This window comes from Schistocerca americana, chromosome 8, assembly GCF_021461395.2.
Source record: "Schistocerca americana isolate TAMUIC-IGC-003095 chromosome 8, iqSchAmer2.1, whole genome shotgun sequence".
NCBI lineage: Eukaryota > Metazoa > Arthropoda > Insecta > Orthoptera > Acrididae > Schistocerca > Schistocerca americana.
Genome location: NC_060126.1, coordinates 366,362,194 through 366,384,609, shown reverse-complemented (window position 1 = coordinate 366,384,609; position 22,416 = coordinate 366,362,194). Strand labels below are relative to the sequence as shown.

General features: G+C 37.2%; 1 protein-coding gene across 3 annotated transcripts in view; it reads left to right on the top strand.

Moving 5' to 3' along the window:
- LOC124544636 (tyrosine-protein phosphatase non-receptor type 7-like) overlaps positions 1-20,628 on the top strand; it is a 366,221-nt gene extending 345,593 nt beyond the window's left edge. For all 3 annotated transcript variants that reach the window (XM_047123247.1, XM_047123245.1, XM_047123246.1), the window contains 5 exons: positions 2,286-2,719; positions 5,826-6,087; positions 7,858-8,121; positions 13,725-13,996; positions 14,172-20,628. In XM_047123247.1, the coding sequence (XP_046979203.1) occupies positions 2,286-2,719; positions 5,826-6,087; positions 7,858-8,121; positions 13,725-13,996; positions 14,172-14,265 (1,326 nt within the window). In that variant the 3' untranslated portion in view covers positions 14,266-20,628. The remainder of the gene's footprint in view (positions 1-2,285; positions 2,720-5,825; positions 6,088-7,857; positions 8,122-13,724; positions 13,997-14,171) is intronic.
- Positions 20,629-22,416: the final 1,788 nt, after the last annotated feature.

Sequence of the window (22,416 nt, the reverse complement as noted above, 5' to 3'; positions counted from 1 at the left end):
CATTCACTAGGGACTGGATGCTAACTTTGATGCCACTAACAGCCATTATATGTGATCAGAATATCTTTGGGTTCTGTGAAAGATCACATGACAGTATTCTGTTATGATTGTCATTGAGGCTTCACACATTGTTCTCTTGACACACACATGTGTTTCATTTAGCATGTCTCAACCTATAGCATTACTCTTTGTTACACACCTATTAAGCAGTAATCTTTGTTCCTTTAGAAGATTCTTTACAGTGACTGTATGACATGGAGGTTCTTTCCCATTATGAACTGTTCTACTGGGTAAATACCTATCCTAATATTCTTTTAAAACTTGAGCCAGAGTTCCTCCTCTACATGCTCCTGCCCCGTGCTGAAAGTTTCGAGTTCCTCACTGAGATATGACACTACTGGTTTTTTATCTAGTTTATTGAACATATAAATATGTCTGGTCATTTTAGTTGTCTTTTGTACTTGGGTAATCATTGTTGCCACAACTGCGTCACTGATACCAGTTTCAGTGTGGACATGCCCAAAGAGGTCAGGTCTATCTGTCGTCATTAGATCCAATACATTTTCATCATGAGTAGTTTCCTAACTATCTGTTCTAGGTTGTTTTAAGAGAAGGCATTTAATAAAATTGTACGGGATATCATATCCACCACTAACAAAACTATAATTTTGTCAATTAATTGTTGGATGATTAAAGTCTCCACTGATGATTACAGTATGGTTGGGGAACTTACATACAAGTGAACTGAGGTTTTCTCTAAAGTTTTTGTTACATCCTGAGATCCATCTGGTGGGTAGATGAATCTGTTGTCATTTTATGCCCACCCGTTACACTGAATCTTATCCAATCAGTCTAACATGCAGCTTTAGTTTCTATCTCTGTGCTTTTGAGCTCCTTGTTTACTGCAACAAATACACCACCTCCATTTCCCATTTGTCTATCCTTTTCATATACACTTAAATTTTCCCCAAACATCTCACTGCTATCAGTTTCAGGTTTCAACCAGCTTTCTGTGCCTAGTATTATGTGAGCTTTGCTGCTTTCCAGTAGTGCTTCAAACTGTAGTAGTTTGGTGCGAGTGCTTCGTCAGTTAGGATTATAATACTCCCTTCTGTGGGAGGCATTTCTTTTGATCTTACACTGATACTTCTGTGTTTCCTACATATATTGTTATCTGGATTGGATGGAGAGTGTCACCTGATCTAAAAAATACCTTGTGTGCATCCCACACACAGTCAGCTACCTAAGTAGCAGCTTCTGATGTGTAGTGCACATATGACCCATTTAGGGGACCCTACCTTATGGAACAAGTCCAGAAAGTCACAGCCTAGCTTGTAACAGAACTTGCGAAGTATGTGGTTCAGTCTGTCCACTCGACACGGAACCAAGGGGCCACAATCAGTTCTGTGGGCAATGCTGCAAATTGTGACTTAGTCGACAATCCATGCGCAAGGCTAGTCTTCTAACTTTCTCTGCCAGTCACTGGAATGACCCAAGAATGACCTTAGACCCAAGACGACAGGCATCATTTGTTCCAATGAGCCCCACAATCTGCAGTTGTTTGCACCCTGTTCCGTCAGTGGCTGCTGGAATAGCCTCTTCAGCATGTCAAGTGAGGTCCCCAGGCATACACACTGAGTGCATGTGGTGTCCTTTCCTGTCTCTTGCTGCCATTTGCCTAAGGGGTACCGTCACTCATCGTACATTTGAACTGCTGATGATTGATACACCCCTACTCTTTTGTGTTTGCCTCCTCTTGACACTGGACAAAACAGATTTCCCCAAAACAGGTGAAGTGAGTCCCACTGGGTCAGTTTCAGTGAAAGATAGCACCTCTCCATCCACCCTGTAGGGCATGCCTAGATCTACCACTGACAAGCTGATTGCAGTCAAGTGGACGAGTAATAACAGATCTTGTACTTTCTGTAGAGGAGACAGGATCCACAGAGGAGAACAGTATTTGAGGTACCTCTGGTAAAGGCTTCACAGGTATACAACTCTCGGGAGTTCTTCCAACACACTGATTTGCAGCAGCTGACAATCATTTGCAGTAGTCAGGGCGATTTCCAGCTGCTTATATGCGACAACCAATTCATCCGCTGTTTGAGAACAGCAGTCACAGTGGAGCTGCATTTTGGCTGCTACAATGTCTTATAGACCATTGAACAATTAACTTTAAATTAATCCCCCTGATTTTCTTTTAATCTGTTGAGCTAAGATGATTTGAAGCTTTTTTGTTATTCATAAAACTAACCATATGTTAAGCAAATAATTTTGTGATTCAGGTCCTGCTGTGGTTGAAGAATCAGATGCTATCCTCCCAGGGTGGAAGTGGCCGTGCGAGCCCTGGTATAAAGTCTGGGGCACCGACTGGTGATGGTGACAGTACTGGTGCTGGCGGTCGTTGGGTATTCCACCCAGTGTTGCAGCCTCCTTCCCCACTGGAGGCACATGTACAGCAAGCTGAAGAGAAAAAGGCATCTTTGCCTCCTACCCCAACTCCAACACCAGAACCTGTCACCATCACAAAACCTGCCGTGCCGCCAGCTCCTGCCTCCGACCCTGCCACTCCTGTGCGCCGATGTGTTGGGTCTGGTGGTCGTATCAAGGGTCTTTTGGAAAGGCGTGGTTCAAGTGCCAGTCTCACTATAGAGCTACATCCATCATCACACGGACGCACTGATGGACACGTACCTGTTGTTACACCTACTCGAGAATGGTAAGAACTTTTTATATGTTTGCATACTTTGTGATACTGGTCAATGAGAAATTTGTTCAGATGGGGTGCCAAGAACCATAAGGGGCAAAAGCACACAGTCATTGATTTTGGGAGTGTAGCATGTTCTTGACATCCGCTGATCTAATGATGAACCAGCTTTGTCTGTTTCTGTAGGCCCACATTGTATATGTGAACATTCATGAAAAATAGTGTCATATATTCATTTTCAAGTTGGCCCAAAGCATAGAGAGTAATTTTATTACTCTGTGCTGCTCAATTGTTATATAGGGTGCCAACATGATTTGGTGTCTACATCATGTATTTATGTATGTATGTATGTATGTATGTAGTAGTACTTTGTAATCAGAGGTATATCAACAGTTTTATCTGAAACTAAAACTGCAGAATGCGCTTAATGAAAATAATGGTAATGAGGACCATAGATCATAACTGTCTGTGTAGTACGTTTAGTATCTATTCTTTTAGTCCTGATTTTAGTTTCACATTAATTTCAAACTTTACACCTGTAAAAAGACACTTGTCACTAGTGTATTTTGTTAATTAACATTAATAAAAACAGATATAATCCCAGATATTAATTAGTACTTTGTCATATAAATTGCATACTTTTTTATTTTTATGAGGTATAAGATGTTAGGGCATGGTTAAAAAAAATTTAGACCTATGACACTGTGTGGTTTGTCTGTGTATTTGATTTCATAAACATCTATTTCTCTTTGAACTTTGTGTATGTGCTTTGGGCCTTAAGGTTCTCAGTGCCTTGAATGTTCTCGTTTTCAGACAGTTTCTCTGAATTATGCTATATGGGAGTTCTAGGTTGCAAGAGTAGGGGCTGTAAGTAATATTAGGATATCTGTAAAGATTGTTTGAGACCTTGATAAGAGGTGGTCAGTAGTGAACAGTTTCCTAGTTTGATTGTCTTGTTTTTAGAATTTTTTTTCTGTGGGCATTCTGTGACTTGTACACAATAAATGTCACTATTCTATTAGTGACACCTTTCAAGGAAGAAATTTAATTTGTGACAGGAAAAATAAAGTTGAGTATGGCCCAAGAATGAGTTTATTTACAGTTTTTTCATTAGTGTCATCAATTTTGCACTAATAATACTCAGTTCTTTGGATGTAACTATTAGCAAGTGACTTTTTCACAGTCAAGCATTCAGTATACACTGTTCTTCTGCAACAAATGTCAAGGATTTACGTTTTCTGTTGGAAGTGTAATCCAACTGTTAAGCTTTTCATTCATATTTTTGTGCAGTTTCAGATCTCCACTTTTATCTCTGTTTAGCTGCCCTTGTGAAGTTGCTAACTTGTGTATGTGACCTTTCTGAAATTGTAAAGTAATATGACAAAAAATGAATACTTCAATATTATTGCAGCTTATAGTATCCAGTTAACAGCTCTGACATGAAGAATGTTTTATTACCTAATTAACCTGCTGCTTGACCCACAGGCATGATACATATGGGGTCCTCTGTTCTATAACTATCTGCAAATAGTTTCCAGGCCCACACACACCAGCAGGCTTAGCAGAGTAATATTCTCACATTTCTTCATTATTGCATGGAGGCTACGGCAATTCACTTCTTTCTTTTTTTGTCAAATGCTTCAATTTATTACCTATGTTGTGACACACAGTATAGGGCGGTCACATCTCTGCAATGTAATTCTAACAACAATGGTGCTTTCAACTTATTGTTTATGAAGCACCATAATTTTTCAGTGAGTTGCAAGTAACAAAATTTATGAGTTTGTTTTCTTTCAAAAATCTTTTACTCTCTTTAAGAGGTTGATATCACAGGCATGTTGAAGAGTCCTCTAATGAATCTTCAAAGTAAAGTGCTTCTTTAATCAATGAATTCTCTAGGTAAAGTGATCCATTAGTAAAAAATAGGAGGGATAAACATTCCAGGCTAAAAATAATGGTAAATGAGAATTATAAATGTCAAGGGAGATGTAGCAAGAAGATAGATGGCAGTCACTAGCACATTTGGAAGCTAAGAGGGTTGGGTGCTTCTGTGTTTTAGCATCAGTACATTTTTTGTCAGTGTATGTACTGATAATGGCTCTTCTGTGTGCTGAATGGTAATCTTTCCTTGTAACATACTTTGATTTCCACCTGTAGTTCCATATTACCATGGAAATAAGTAATTTTTATCACTGATATGTTGAATAATTTTTATCAATGATACTTTGAACCTTTGAGTGAGAACTAGGAAAAAAGGGGAAATGCGGTCTCTGCCTTTAGAATTCTGTCCTTCCAGTAGAAGCACTGTGATAACTGATTAATGACGAATTGTAAAGAACATTACCTTGGTGTGGAAGACACATTACATTGCAGACAGGAACAATTAAAAGACAGAATCTGACCTGAGCTGCTGCAGTTGGCAGTCGTGTGCGTAAGGCGTGCTTACTTGCTTGTTTGAATGGTGTGTCTCTCTCCGTTTATCTTTTGCTGATGAAAGTTGTGGCCAAAAGCTTTGTGTAAGTGTCTCTAAATTGTGCCTGTCTGCAACTTAATGTCAATTAGAGTAAGTAGCAGTCTATCTTTTCCTACATTGTTGATATTCCTATGTGGAGTGTTGATTGTCTGATTTTACCTTGATGTGGAAAATTTTTCCACCGATAGCTGTGTTTGGGTAATATAACTGAGACCAAATGTATGCAGGCAATACAGTCTTTATCATCTGTGGTGTGTATTACTTTATGTCAATGTGATTCAAGTTGGCTAGCTCCAATTGTTTAAATACTAATAAAGTGAAGCTTCTCTTGGTGGTGTCGTCCAATGTTAAAATAAATGCTCAACTTAATGTCGAAAATAAGAATAACTTCAAGTGTGAAATCACTGTTATTCTCAGTCCTTCATACTCATTTAATATGTTATTAAGAAAAATTCTTATTGAGAGATTGTATATTACTAAATATTTAATGAGTTTTTGAACTTTTACTACATTATTCCAGCTTCAACTCAATTATATTTTTCACCAAGTCAGTAACAACATTTATATTGCCTAAAAGCTATTATTTGTTGATTGCAATTACTATAATTTTATATTAAGATTAATGACTCATTGTGTCTCTTGCAGCACAACGGACGAATTTCTTCTTTCTGCTGGCAATGTACTCTCTCGACGGCAGCTTCGAGCTTCTCTCCGTGATGTAAGAGCATTGCATCGGGAATTTTGGGAGCTCCCAAGCAACCATCCAGAACGTGCCTATGTGGCTGGCAGTGGCACAAAAAACCGTTACCGCTCCATCTTGCCCAATGAACGTACAAGAGTTTGTTTACCGCCTGCCTCACCCCTTGCAGATCCTCTCACCACTTACATCAATGCCAACTATGTTCGAGTAAGTTACAATTCAGTTATCACCTAATGTTTGATTGACATTTAAACTTGCAGATCAGTCATAATTTTAAAGTGTGGCCTTAATACAATTTTAAGAGATTGGTAGAAAAGTGAGGAGGTGGAGATAAATGTGACTCTTCAGTTCCAAAATTGGGGGAAGTCTTGGAGAAGGAAGGAAATCTTTTTATTTTGGTTGATGGAATTTATCAGGTGTCACTTTGGTGATCTGTTTGGGATTTACAATACAAAATTCAGAATAATTAGAATCTGGGGAGACATCCATCGCAAGTTCACCAGCCAAGAAGTGGTGTTATGCATATTCAGCAGTTACACTTCATCTCGCCTCCATACGTGTAACCTGAACACAACCATGTGCGTATGGAGCAAAGTGCTGGCTACACATGAACAAGGAAAAGTAACAGTTCTACTTTACTGTACTTAATTCACTTGTTCCATCTCATTGCATATTAACTTATGAGAACCGAAGTAATAAGTAAAAGCTGTCTGGCCAACCATTGGTATATCAGTTTGAATTTGTAACTCATTGGTGCTTTGAGTTTGTGATCAACACTGGAACACAATTGGGTATGGGTGCAGTCATAGCAACTGTAGTGCACATGAGGGAAGTGTAATTCTCTTACTTGTGCAGTGCTCTTTGAAATGGCATTTTGCTCCAGGACTTCATTAGAAACTGAACTAACAATTAGTTTTTTGGAATCATCTCTCTTAATTTTTGATGTGTTTCAAGCTCCAAACATTATTCCGTATATTGAGTTTCACCACACAGGTGATGTACAACCTGTGTGTGTTTCAGTACTTCCTATTAAGATATGAAGCAGACACCAGTTGAAACCATGAACAGGATAAATGCATGAAGATCTTGTAATGTTTAAAATTGTCATTAAACTTTTACACACACATTTTAATTGGTTAGAAATGACTGAAATACTCAATATTGAAGGCACTGAATTCAAGAGGTGATAGTGCCACATACGATTAGGAGCTGTCTCCAAAAGGGAAGTTAGAAGCTAAAAATGCATTGTTAAACAAAGAGAAATGTGGTGGTGTATTAAATGAAAGAAGGTGGTAAGAAATACCTTCATGTCAGAATTTTCTCATCATCAGTTCTGAATGTGAAATATGGGGGAAATACGAAGTTGCAGAGCAACAGAAGTGTCAGTAAAGAAATAACAGCAATGTCAAATGTGCATTGTTTTTCAACTTTTTATTTAGTTACTTATTATTTTTTAAACTAGACAAAATTCATTTAGTCTGCTGTACCAGTCTTGTGGAACTGAGCTTTAGGTACTGGTTGTAATATATGAGCAAAAGAATTTGCAAATTTTGACATAAATCTGACTGTGATATTAGTTTACCTACTAAGTCATCTTAGTCTTGTTGAAGACCAGATGGTAATCAAGTCACACTGGAGGTCATTGCTTGCAGTCCGTGTGGTAGACATTAACAAAATCCTCAAAGTGCTGTGGAAATAATATCAGTTTGAAACTACAATGTTTGTGTCATTTGCTTCTCCCCACTCCCCACCCCACCCCTCCCCTCCCCTCCCCTCCAACCATTTCCTAAATTTAGAGATAAGTTAAATGACATCATTTTTTTAAACAGAGTCAGAATAGTTATGAATAAACTGGTAATTGTCATTAAATACTGTAATGTTGGTCACGACATTTTTTTAAGTATAGCTTTTCATCATAGTGACTACTGTATAACTGTTAACTTGATTAAAACTTTTTGTGTGTATGTGTGTACACAGGGCTTTGACAGTGAAGAGAAGGCTTATATTGCAACACAGGGTCCTCTTCCACATACCGTCTCAGATTTCTGGCTTATGGTGTGGTCGGAGGGAAGTACTGTCATAGTAATGATTACAAAACTGTGGGAGAAAGGCCGTCCCAAGTGTGAGCGGTATTTTCCAGAAGATGAAGCTGACGAACCTTCTGTATATGGTGACATTGAAGTCCGTATTACTGCTACATGTCCTCGTGATGGGTACACACTGAGGGAGCTCATTGTTACAGTAAGTACTGTTAAATATTGTGACTTTTTTATCTGCTGTCCTCACACTAATTTTGAGCTTCTTTGTTTAGTCCAGTTATTTTGATACTTTCTCTCAACATTAAAGTTTTACAGTACAACAGGATGAGTAAAGCAGCCCACTGCTTTGATGTCCTGTTTGTACAGTGTAATTGGCGTTACCCCACATTGAGTATTGTTTGGAAGGTATAAATAACATAAACCGAATACCAGTTTAAAAAACTCACTCAGTGTTCTTTTTGTTCTTTATTCCTACAACATTTTTTTCTCCTTGGTTTTTCAACCACTGTATCACTACACAACATGAACAACAATCGACATATTTGAGCTACTGTTGATTAAACACCTGTGAGATAAGATGTTTATGTCCAGTCATTTGGACAATTTACCAAAGATTACAGCGGATTTTTCTCTGTTTCATCTAAGGTGTCATACTTTTTTCTCCCTCCGTAACATATTTAGTGTCCGCCAGTTAAAACTGCTTTGTGACTGACAGATGGCAGTCGTGTGGAGAAGTTGCCAGCTCCAACACTATATGCTACGTACACATGTGACGGACAGTTGTGTGTCCACCAAAAACAATACAAGTTCTCTGCCAACATCTTTGTAGGTAGTGGGGAGACGTCAGTGCTGGGGACTCCTTCTGCTGCAGTGATGGCTATGTTTTGAGATACCGTAAACATGCGTTTTGAGACAAATAACAGTAGTTGTATGAGCATTCAGTCACACGCATGGTGCAAACTAACCAATAAATTCCCTCATACTTTCTTTATTACTTTCTTCATGTACTTTACAATATTGTGCCAGTCTGATGATGAAGTGTGGTTTATAGCACGCTTTGTCAGTCTTTCCACTTCTGCTAACATTTTGCCACGTAAGCTTTAACTTGAGCCCACATGTGTTCAAAGGAATCAAAGTGGCATTGGTGTGATGATAGTCTGAGGATCCTATGACCGTATGTTTTTGCCAGTTTGTCTAAAACTGTTCACCAGGGTGACAAAAGTTACAGGATACCACCTGATATCTTTTGCCCAGCATAGTGCAGCAACTCGTGTGGCATGGACTCAACAAGTCGTTGGAAGTCCCTTGCAGAAATGTTGAGCTAGGCTGCCTCTATAGCTGTCCATAATTGCAGAAGTGTTGCCGGTGCATGATTTTGTTCACAAACTGACCTTGATTATGTCCCATAAATGTTTAGTGTCATTCGTATCAGACAAACTGGGTAGCCACATCATTTTCTCGAACTGTCCAGAATGTTCGTCAAACCAACTGCGAACAGTTGTGGCCAAGTGACATGGCGAATTGTAATCCATAAAAGTTCCAGTGTAGTTTGGAGACATGATGTCCGTGAATGGCTGCAAATGGTCTCCATATAAATGAATATAACGGTTTCCAGTCAGTGATTGGTTTAGATGGATCAGAGGACCCAGTCCATTCCATATAAACACATTCCACACCATTATAGAGCAACCACCAGCTTGCACAGTGCCTTGTTGACAGCTTGGGTCCATGCTTTCAAGGGTTCTGCACCACACATGAACCCTACCATCAGCTCTTGCCAGCTGAAATCGTACCTCATTTGACCAGGCTACAGTTTTCCAGTCGTCTAGGATCCAATCGATATGGTCATGAACCCAGGAGAGGCGCTGCAGGTGATGTGCTGCTAGCGAAGGCATCTGCTGCCATAGCCCATTAACCCCAAATTTCATTGCACAGTCCTAACGGATGTGTTCGTTATACATCCCGCATTGATTTCTGTGGTTATTTTACACAGTGTTGCTTGTCTGTTAGCATTGACAACTGTATGCAAAAGCTGCTGCCCTTGGTCACTGTTTTCTCTGTGGTGAGATGTAATGCCTGAAACTCTGTATTGTTGGCACACTCTTGACACTGTGTATCTTATAATATTGAATTCCCTAACGATTTGTGAAATAGAGTGTCCCACGTAGCTACCTCTAACTACCATCCTGCGCTCAAAGTCTGTTAATTCCAGTCGTGCAGCCATAACAACATTGGGAACCTTTTCACAGGAATCGCTTGAGTACAAATGACAACTCTCCCAGTGCACCACCCTTTTAGATGTTGTGTACACGGTACTACTGTCATCTGTATATGTGTATGTCACTATCCCATGACTTTCGTAACCTCAGTTTAGTGATAAAGGTGGTTTATTATGAATCACGAGAATGCTTTCTGCTGTCATCAGGTATGGTAATGTCTTTTCGTTGTTGCCAGTTGATATTGTCTTTGTTTCCTGGAAGCTACTGTGGGCATTTTATCAAGAGTACTTGAATAATGCGGGGCATTATCCGTAACTATCACTGAAGGCTTGCTCATGTTTCTAAAAAACGAGTCGTCAAACCACTGCTAAAGTGTGTCTTGGTTCATTTATTCACGGTAATCAGTGGTTTTCTTCATTATAAACAACATACAGTTGCCATGGAGAAGAGTCAGCCTACTACCTTTTCTAGTAGGTTGTGGGAGGTTGTGAGATGGTGCCAGTTACTGAATCATCTGTTCAGCCTGTACTCATAGAATGGCTTGCATTTACCCTTGGTTTATCAAGCTGAACAATACTGTCAAAATTTGCTTTTGACATAGCACTCAAAAATCGACATCTGAGTCATTAATTTTTGGTCACATTCCTGTGAGAACATAGAAAAATAATAAACAAGCTTAAAAAGTGTGAATCTGTACTTGAACTCACAACTTTCACCATTACTAGTCCTGTGCTTTAATTTTACACTAATGTGCTGTGCAGATAACTTTGTATCATTTAATCATGTTACAGTGCACTGTTACTCTGGTGGCAACTTATGTTGTGGGTTTGATTGATATGGTAAATTGCACAATAAACCAAAGCACTAAAGACACTAATGAATTCAGCATAGTTCACAAGGACAACTTTGACTGTGGTGCACAGTGGTGTACTAGGAGTGTATAATTTATATTTACTCCACAATATAGAGAGATATGACTCTCCTTTCATCCTTAAAAACATTTTTGGTATGATGGCTGCATTTTGTGTGCAGTAACATATCATTGAAAGCCCACTGAAGTTAAGCAACCAAATTTTCACTGATAGCTCTCCAAATTCAGTGCTGTAGGTTTCTTAAGCTCAGAACATCACTGAAGGCAAATTGTGATGTGAGACTATAAGATGTGAAATGGCTAAAATGGCTCTGAGCACTTTGGGACTTAACTTCTGAGGTCATCAGTCCCCTAGAACTAACCTAAGGACATCACACACATCCATGCCCAAGGCAGGATTCGAACCTGCGACCATAGCGGTTGCGCAGTTCCAAACTGAAGCGCCTAGAACTGCTCGGCCACACCGGGCGGCTAAGATGTGAAGGAATCAAAAGATTTTAACCAAATAGTTTGTTTATGAACACTTTATGAAGACTGTGATCTGATAATGTTCCTTTCGATATTTTTGTACAGCAAGTAAAATATGTACCAAAGTACTAACTTCAGCAGTAGATATAGTTTTTCTGACAGGGCTCTGCTGCTCATGCCAGCAGAACAGGCAACACAATAAGCACGTGGAGCTTGAGAAACAGCTGTAATTGTTTGTTGCTTGGTCCCTACCACTTGATTCACTGAAACATTAATCACAAAGTATTTTTAGTCGGAGTATAGTAGTTTGATGTTTAAAATTAGTCATGGAATGGGTTTGCCACTCATTTTTAGTGCACTTTAAAAGCACCATGACCATTTGGAACTAACTTCTTGCACATAATAGTGCAGCAGCTTAGGTCTAATAAATTGGAGCATATCATGAATCAGAAACTGACAAAAATGCAGTATCATCAACTGTGAGGATGCAGTTTTTCCATTTTTTATTTCTCCCCTTTTTTGTATTATTGTATTTTTTCAATTATTATTTTATGTTTTCCATTTGAAGCATGCCCCAGTTTAAGAGGTTTTTTATACCAGACACATTTAACCTGTATTTACAAAGCATCATCATTGCTCATCTATAAACATAATACACATTATATACATTTTACTGTTTTGGTGGTTGTAGATTAAAAAGTCCATTCTTTATCAGTTGGCCTAAAATTTATTTGCAACATTTATTGTTCTTTTTTTATATGTTGCTGCAGTAGACAAGTTTTTCCTTTCATTGCTAACAGGGGTTGAATTGTAAGAAATTTTGTTACACTTTCACCCTTTCTAGATGTAGTGTTCACAGTGAGGTACCACTTCATAGCAACAGAAGTTGCTCTATATTGTGCTTATGATATGCATCCCCAACTTGGCCAATGTAAATTCATTTCACGTTGTCTATATTACTCTCTACCATTTTTATGGGGGTGTGGTACCACTGTTTTTGAAGAATCAGTTCGGTTGCACATGATCTTGTGGCCTCAAAACTCTGTACATGTATATCACCTTGCCATGTGCATATCTTATTTCCTCCATAGTCTCTTCTCTCATGATATCCTGGTTTCTTGCCTTGAGCACATTTCCTGCACTACATGTCATATTTCTTAAAAATTATAGTTTGCATTCATGATTTCAGTGTCTGTCAATTTTCATGCAAGTAAACCAATGGGGAGAGGTTGTGTGTTGTGATCTTCATATTGAATTATAATTTGGCAAGAAAGCATTAAGTTTGCTGGACCATAAAATACAGGAACTGCCTAGATAGCCTTGCACATTGAAGCACTCTCTCTGGGACAGGGATGTGTGCCATCCCTGGACTGTATCTGCCCATTGGTTTAACTAACAGCAAGGGTCGGTACGCTGGCCAGATTGCGTGTGGTTTTTAGGCAGATTCCCACATGTGACTAGGTGACTGTCAGGCAGGGACTCCAGTACTGCATCAGTTACACAATTCAAAAAACGGGACGGTGGTGGCAGGGCATCTACCCTCCCCTTAATCAAAGGTGCAGAAAAACAAGGCTGTAATATGTAATGTAAGACTTGTAATACAAACCTCTTTAAGCCCAAAAATGGCTATATTCATTCTTTCCAGCAATCAAAACAGTGCTGCACATTGGTTTCTGTGGGGCTCTGTGGATTTTACACTGTCTCTACCTTTCGGCAGAGTGAAAGGACACGTCTGCATATAGCACTTGTCTTGTGCCACGGAGTTTCTGATGAGACCTATCCTCCATAAAGAAACAGCCAAGGTCAAGAAAAGGGGAAAACTAATAATTCCGTAGTATGTGTTCAAATTTGTTCCTTTTGTGTGTCTGCGGGTTGTGAGTCGGCGAGGTTCGCACTTGGATGAGTAATCACTCTGTCTTTGCAGCTTTCCATAACAGCATTTTGGCAAAGACAGATAACACTAACAGTGAACTCTTGTAGGCAGTGATGTAAATGTTGTTGGTTTTCATGTACTTTTGATGAATATTGAATAAGAAGGACCACTGTGATGGTTTAAAATCTTTATTCAAAAGACACAGCTGGTCATGTCTTTGAATGAAGATTTTTAAACAGTCACAGCCGTCCTTAGACAACATGGAATATTTCGACTGTGAATGCCCTACATATACAAAGTATTATGTTTTTGATTAATGTTATAATCAATGTCATTATTTATGACAGTTTCAAGTAGCATGAACTTCTTTTCAGCGTGGTGATGAGACAAGACGAATTTTGCACTTATGGTATGACACTTGGCCAGATCACGCAACCCCCTCTAGTGCTCAGGCACTGGTTGCTATGGCAAGTGAGGTTGCCGAGTATCGCCAAGTCGGCTCAGGAGATCCTCCTGTCGTAGTACACTGCAGTGCAGGAATTGGCCGCACTGGATGCTTCATTGCAGTTGCCGTTGGCATGGCACAACTGCTGCACAATGATAATGTTGACATCCTGGGTATCGTGTGCCAGATGCGATACGACAGGTAAGAGCAGTGCTAGACACTCACAGTGCTTGTTAACTCTTCAATACTTCCTTTATCACAGTTGTTTATTTTCACTTGTTTATCCTGAGATGTTTCAGCGCAGTATGTGTTATTAGACCATACATGTATTTTTAACATTTGAACCATCTGATAACTTTTTCTCTTTTTTTTTTAGGGGTGGTATGATACAGACTGCAGAACAATACGAGTTTGTACACAGGGCTTTGTGCCTGTTTGAGGGATCTCTCCCTGACCAGTCTGGCGAATGACAGACAGCTTTCACTCTTCTCCACATTCAAGAGTAATTGCAGTGTATAATGCAAGAGGAAGTGATAGTGTGTCGGCTGAAACTATTCGTGTCTTCATGCGTAAGTCACAGCTTTATGGCAGATGTAAAGTGCATCAGTTGTGTGGAAATTCGAAAAGAAGTTTCATCTGCTTTTGATAATTTTATTTATTTATATAAAGTGAAGTTTTCAACTATCTGTTCTGCAAAGCATTTTAAGTGCGATGACTCAGTAGCAGATGAAACTATTTTTATGAATGACTGTCTCTTCTAAAGAAGACTAATTTTTTTCTTTTAGTTCGAGACAAGGCTATTGACCAATAGCCAGAGACTGAGAAATCTGTTGCTTCTTGATCTGTCACGAGAGTCTCATAACTGCAACAGGCAATGCACCTGGTACTTAAATTCTGAGTAACTGTACATTTTGTAAAGAAAAATGTATAATTATCAGACTTTGAGAGAGATGATCTGAATGTAAATATTATGTACAGTTGTTATGAGTGATGCACTTGTGATCTTTGTTCAAGCTATGTATGGTGCTTGTTTCTCAAGCTTTCTGTGACTGTTCTTGAAGGACATTTTAGACTTCAATTGTGCTTCTGGCATGCATACTAGAGCAGAGAATGTACAAAGTGAAAACATTTGATTGTCACTGTCACTGTTACCTGTTAAGTGCTGTCAGTATTGACAGTTATTCCTATTACGTATGATTCTAGTCACTTGCCCAAAGTTTTGTGTATTGCCAGTAACAGTTGCCTTTGAACATTAAGTTTTGAAGCAGAGGTGGCATGTTTTGTGAGATGACCATTCTGTTTCATATTTTCATGCAGAAATTTGCTACACATTGTGTTTCCACTGCTCGTAACCTGTATAAATGTGAGCCACATGTTTTTATACGTACTATGTTAATATTGTGAAATTCTGAGCAGTTGTTTGTTTGTCTGCTATCTAATGCTTTCATAATTGAGCTTCACTGATATTTATGGATCCATTGTGCAATAAGTGATGATATCAACAAATAAAATTGGCTGTTTATGCAAAATATCAAATACTTTTGTATGTTAACTTGCAGTGTTGCTTGTGCAAAGCTCATGTTTTCATTGTGCGAGCGTACAAGCTTCACATCAGAACAACAGTCGCCTTTCATTTGGGCAGTAAAACAAAACTGAGAACAACTTGTTTCACACAAAATGTTTTGTAAATCATTGTTATCCCAGGTATATGTCTACATTGACTGCAATGCTACTGAATAAATATGATATGTCTGTAGAGTTTGAATCTGTATTTACTGACATTTTTTTGGGTGCAAAAAAAAAAGAAAAAGAAATGTATCACAGTTTACAATTATCAGCACCTATAATAAGTTTGCAGTGTTGATGGAGAAATGCTTGAAAGGACAGCCCATAAATTAAACCATCGAACAAGGTTTTATAACCATTTCCTCACTATAAAATTGATAGATAAAAATGTTTCACAGGAAACTCACATTGTCACAAATTATTTCGTGTGTAAAATTCTTGTGAATGTAATTTGTGGCTCCAACTCCTTGCAATTTTAAAAACAAAGATATGAAAAATCAAATATGATACACACAGCCTCATTTTTTTAGGAATTGTCTTGAATTTCATGACCTCCTGTGCCAAACTTGTAATGATGATGGCACCAAAATTATTTAGAGCGCATGGATTATTTAGTCATCTGCCATTTTGTGAGACATTGAGGCACTTGCCATCATAGTAGAAACATTCTGGAAGAATATTGTTGGAGGCAGAGTACAAACAAACAATTGCTATATTTAATTAAATCCATATGCTTTAGGGAATTTTGTATGATATTGTCATAACTTTTTTAAAACTTGGAAGTCAATTTCAGGTTTCTTAAATTATTGTTGAAAAGTCTCAACTATGTGCAAAACTAACCTATTCCCAAAAATTTGTTATCCTGTCTTCAGTAATTGCAGCAATGGTCTCATAAATTTTTCCATGTGGCTTACATTCTTATTTAGGTGGGAGTTCCTACAAAGCTTGCCATGCAAGTGTGTGAGAAGCTGTTTTCATTATTTCTTGACTTTGATGCATACTTGTGTGTTGGAATTCGAACCTTTAATGTAAGGATCATTTACAAGCAAAATGAAACTGTTGTGCAAGGGTTGTAAATGAACAGTTGTGGAAGCATTGCATAACATGCTGGTTTTTACTCAGCTATGTGTCATTATTTTATAGTTTCTTTATTTTGGGTGTGTATTACTATATTCTACAGACTCAAGTTTATTAACTTCAGACTTTCAGTGTATCATGAGCTACTGACTCCCTTAAAATTGTAATAATTGCTTTTACCATGTTAATGATGAATGAAACACAGTGCTTTAAAAGCATGATGTTATTGGAGACACTTCCTATCCTCTGACCTATCAGCTGACCTAGCCAGCATGTTGGAAGGGGACCTACAGTCCAGTATGGAATATGAACTTTACAGCAACATTGCATTTTCTTTATACACAAACCAGTGCTATAGGGGTTCTTCCACAACTTCTAATTGTAAACCTAATTAATATAACTGGAGGAACAACTACTAATACTTTGCTGTAATGTTAGATTTGGTGAACTGAACTTAATAAGTTGGAGTATATTCAGAAGCTGAAAGCTTTTGAATTTATTTGCTGGTCTTTGTTGTTGATGATGATGATTATGACCTTTTTTTTTTGACACGTTTCCAGATATATCTAGCAGGCTAGTCAATGGTTGGTGTTATGGAAAGTGATATTTCAGAAGCAGAGGTATAAGCAAATAAAAAGGAAGAGAGTTCACTGAATTTATTCTTTAAGGTTCATCAGCAATGTAACTGAAAATTCATGTATAGAAATTAAATGGAAACCATACAGAGAGAATTAGTAGTTCAGTTATCAATAAAGTAATAGTTCAGCAAAGTATGGGAATAGTGGAAAAACCATTCTGAGAACCCAGGATTCGTTATTATTCCCTTCATTTTATTTCTTACATTTTGCATTCACATTGCTGGTGCCTCTGCCCCAGATGTCAGAGTTATTATTTTGTCGCAGGTAGATAATCATTTGAAAGAATTTGTGATAAAGAAAGAGATGCAATTTGATTAAATCATAAGCAGCTTCATCGGTTGGTGGTTGTCTGAAAGTGATATAAGTGCACTCATCAGTACAGTCACATATACTTGTAGCTCAGTTACCTGTACAAGCCACATCATTGAAAAATGATTGGGTTTTGTTTGGGCTACATTGAATTGACTTTGATTACAACTGTTTCCATTTCCAACCCTGACAGTTTTCATGTGCTGTAGATCTATTCTGGGTTTGATACTTTGTGGACAGAGACTCACTATTATTTGTTTATATGCCCCGTTGTTGTGAAATCAGAAACAGCATGTGGTTGTGAAAAGATTTTAAGTCATTAATATTTCTGAAATTTGTCATGTCTGTGTACAAATCAATAACATTAGACAATATTCATAAAATAATATTGTAATTTTCTGTGTTTGTTGTAATATTGTATTTTTATTATGATGATGTAATTCTCCTCCTACATGGATTGTATAATCCTTTCTTTCATTAGTGTGCCATTCAGATAAATTGGCTTACATCTTACGGTGATAAAGACATCTCTTGTGTGTCTGTACATTGCAAACACCTACATCTTGGATATCTTTGTACAGAGATTTCATATATGTTTGTGAAGTTAACTCCCATTGTTGAACAATTACTTGGCAGAGTACAATTGTTAACATTGAAATGAATAAGACTCATAATTTATTCTTGAGACAATATACCAAATTCTTTCTTCAGTCATTACTGTGTGTGAGAGAATCTTGCACATGTGGTTGATTTGTGTGTGTGTGTGTGTGTGTGTGTGTGTGTGTGTGTGTGTGTGTGTGTGTGTGTTTTTGTTTGTGTTTTCTGTACTTATATATACATATCTTTTAAGGTTTAGTAAATAAATGCTGTATCAGTATTTATATTTTCCATGTGTATTCTGTGTTTGTTCTGTTTCACAATACTGTGGAGCAAACTTTGAGCATTTGTTGTTCCTGAAGTACTCTGAAGGCTTGAACAGCACAGATATCAAACTGTTCAGTTTCTTTTTCATTGATAATTTCTGATGTTTTGAATTTTACTAAGCCTGGTTACATTAGCAGATAGTTAAACATACACGTCTAACTTTGTTAACACTGAACTGAACAACAGTCGATGGATAGTACAGGTTCCTACAACTGTGAAGGGATTGCAAAAACAATTTTTTAGCATAGTGTGTGTAACTCTTGTTAGTTTTTCAGCGTCCCGTATGAATTGTTGTATAAAGTTATTGGTGTATTTCAACAGCAAGTATTTCGTATGCAAGAAATTGTGTCACTAAGCTGATAGTTTTGTTTTTACTTGTGTTTTTGAATGTAGACATATTCTGATAGCATAAAGCTACAACTGTTCAGGGGTCAAGGTAAAGAATGTAACTTGCTTGTGGAGTATAACATATTTGTTTAAAATTGCAAGCACAGTACATGGCATGCTGAAATTCCTTTTTGGCGATGAAGTATGTACTGCGTGTCTCAGAGTAAATGTCATTACGAAACTTTGTGCATAAAAGTTGCACATCAAATTTTTTTCAGACCCAACATCAATTTCTGCTTTGTTGTTCAAATTGTTCTGGCCTACTTGGTACTCACAGTACTGTATTTCTTTTATCCTGAATGTTAATTGCAGGGAAAAAAAATAATGAAAGTTTATTTCAACTCATCATTCTGGTTAGATGTGCAGGCCAAATTCAGGAATCTGTGAGGTCATTATGGACAAACATTTATTGGAGTCTGGTATGTGTTTCAGTAGAAAATAAAATCAAAAGAACAGTTGTGAATGTTTTCACAATTGTGTTGGCTACCTCCTTATGTAAATGGCTTAGCACATTGAATCATTATGAAATAAGAATGCCGACAAAGACATAATATGTTACATCTGTCAGTAAGCTTTGTTCCTCTGCTGTGAAAAAGAAATATTATCTGAAAAATGACCGTACTGTCATAAACGCATCATTGTGAAACTAAATGCTTTCATGTGTTTAATTAGAAGTGTGATAAATAGCAATCTTTATAGTAGCCTGCATTAACCTGGGTAAACTCATTACCTCTGTCAAGCATTTTTAATGCCTCTTTTAACTCTATTTTCTCCACAACTTAAATCTTAAAACTGAAATATTCAGTAAATCATTATATTTGATACAGTTTTGTAAGAGACACATTTTTAAACATTTTTCATAAGATCTTACGTGGAACAAAACTGTGTTGAAAGTAAGAGAAAAAGTGGCATTATGTAAAAAAAAAAAAAAACTGACATGTGGTTACTTAAGCTGTAGTAAAAGTCTGACAGTTACTAGCATTGCAGCAAATCTAGTTGATTCAGTGCAAAGCCATTTTGTATAGTGTAGGGTAAATGTTGTATCATAGTAATTACTTCATAATGTATAAAGTGTATTTCTTTACAGTTTTGACCTTTTGACCTGAATTAAAATATTTTATCTGGATCCTATTTTTTATATTATAATGTTAAAATAAAACAAATCGTGTACATATTTGAGAAATTAAATTTGTCAAAAGCTCAGATATTTATGAAATATTTTTAAAATTATACTATGAGAGTTTAATGTCAATTTTCTCATTTTATCAATTGTTACTATAGTGCACAAATTTCCGTTCAGAGCAGGACTTGAGTTACACTGTTTTGGTGTATGAAGCAATCTCCTCGGTCATCAAAATTTCTCATGTATTTTAAAACAATTGTTTAAGTTCAGTTGCTTTTTAAATGTTCCTGTTGTCAGTTTAGGTTACTAGCAGTATTACATACAAAGTCTATACCCCTGAGATTGCAGATTTTTGTTTGGATAGCTTTAGATTTTGTTTTTAATTGTGGTATTGGAAGTGTTTTACTGTAACCAAAATTGTACATTAGTGTAAAATTGTGTAGATCACATAATGTGTACCTTCCCATAATTATCATTTAGCTGTAATTATAAATTATCAGAGTACTTATGTGCTCTGAGTTAAAGAACACCAATATATCATAAGGATACATATTTTGTGTCTGAATGTGAAATGTAAGTAGAACACCAATTAATTCATAAGGAACATTTACAGATATATATATACATATATATGGATATAAATTCATGACAAATATACTGAAACTGCTAATTTCTATACTTCATAATTTGGATATACAGGTTAAAGATTGTAAAGCTGTGTTGAGTCTTCAGGGAAATATTTCAGAATTGTATAATGTACCGCACAGTGTAAATAAAGGCAATGTTGCTGAATTACAAGTACCTTAGAATAGAGTGTTTATTTCATTCACTATGGGCTCGTAGCCCTTCATTATCAAAATGCATGTTCATTCAGTTTTTCTGACTTAACACAGAGCAAAGAATTCATAGAGGAATTTTTCAGTCTCAGGATCAAAAAGAAATTGATCGAAATTTTATAGGTACTTTGCCGAATTTTCTCTAAAGCTTTACTGGCACTTGAAGACTGTCTGGAAGTCTGACCGAAAAAGTACAGGCACAGAGGACAGACTACACACACCATTTCCAAATGGGACAAGTTCTGAACATCCATGAAGTGATAAACTTTGAACTACTTTAATTCTAATCAAATAATAGCTTATCCTGAGAAGGCTTTCTTAAATATTTTAGCTGGAAGAGTTAATATCTGTGTGCAACAACATACACTTTCATTAAGGTGATAATTTTCAGTATGCACATCTGGAAATGTATGTTCCTTTCCATTGTGCGCATGCCTGCCAAATGTATGTAATTGAAAATTTCAGCTGATGCTAATGCAAATTGATGTACTGATTTTAAATATGATGAAATTATTTGTAGACCAGTCATGAAATGTTCAGAAAATGCCTGTTTCTTTGTTGTACTGACTGGTATGCAAGTAGTTAAATAAGGAAATTTAGCAGACGTATGGAACGCTTCTAGACTGATAGTAGCCATAAAATTCATTCCTGCCTCTAAAAGTTTTTGTATTTCCATTTAGGTACTCCCCCCCCCCCCCTCCGTCCCTCCCCTGTGAACATCTGCAGCTAGTATCTGTGTAACATCAGCAATCATATTGACGTGCCATCTGAATTCAACCCACTTCTCTTAATGAAATTAGGCAAATAATAAATTCACTCAAAAGTAAAGACTTACATGGAATTGATCGCATTTCCAACAGAGTGCTAAAAGCTTGTTCCCAACAAATAAGTATGGTTCTCAGCCGCATATGTAGCAGCTTGTTAAAAAATGACATTTTTCCAGATAGACTGAAATAGGCTATTGTTAAACCATTGCATAAAAAAGGGAAAAGGTCTGATACTAACAAATACCACCCAATCCCACCTCTGCCAGCTTTACCCAAAATTCTTGGAAAAGTAATGTATTCAAAACTGGTATCACGCTTTTGTAAAAATGAAGTACTAACAAAATGTCAGTTTGGTTTTCAGACAGGCATTTTCAACAGAAATAACTGAACATCACCCATTGGGAAATTTTGTGATCTCTCAAAGGCTTTTGATGGTGTGAATCATGAAATTCTTCTAGATAAGCTTAACATCGGGTATTGATTTAAGTGTCAGGAAGTAGTTTCTGAAAGTATTTGTATGGAGTGTAGCCATGTATGGAAGTGAAACATGGACGATAAATAGTTAAGCAAGAAGAGAATAGAAGCTTTCAAAATGTGGTACTACAGAAGAATGCTGAAGATTAGATGGGTAGATCACATAACTAATGATGAGGTATTGAATAGAACTGGGGAGAAGAGGAATTTGTGGCACAAATTGACTAGAAGAAGGGATCGGTTGGTAGGACATGTTCGGAGGCATCAAGGGATCACCAATTTAGTACTGGAGGGTAAAAATCGTAGAGGGAGACAAAGAGATGAATATACTAAGCAGATTCAGAAGGATGTAGGTTGCAGTAGGTACTGGGAGATGAAGCAGCTTGCACAGGATAGAGTAGCATGGAGAGCTGCATCAAACCAGTCTCAGGACTGAAGTCCACAACAACAACAAGCTTAAGTATTGTGGTATCAGCAGGACCGTGCACAAATGGTTTAATTCATATTTAACTGGAAGAAT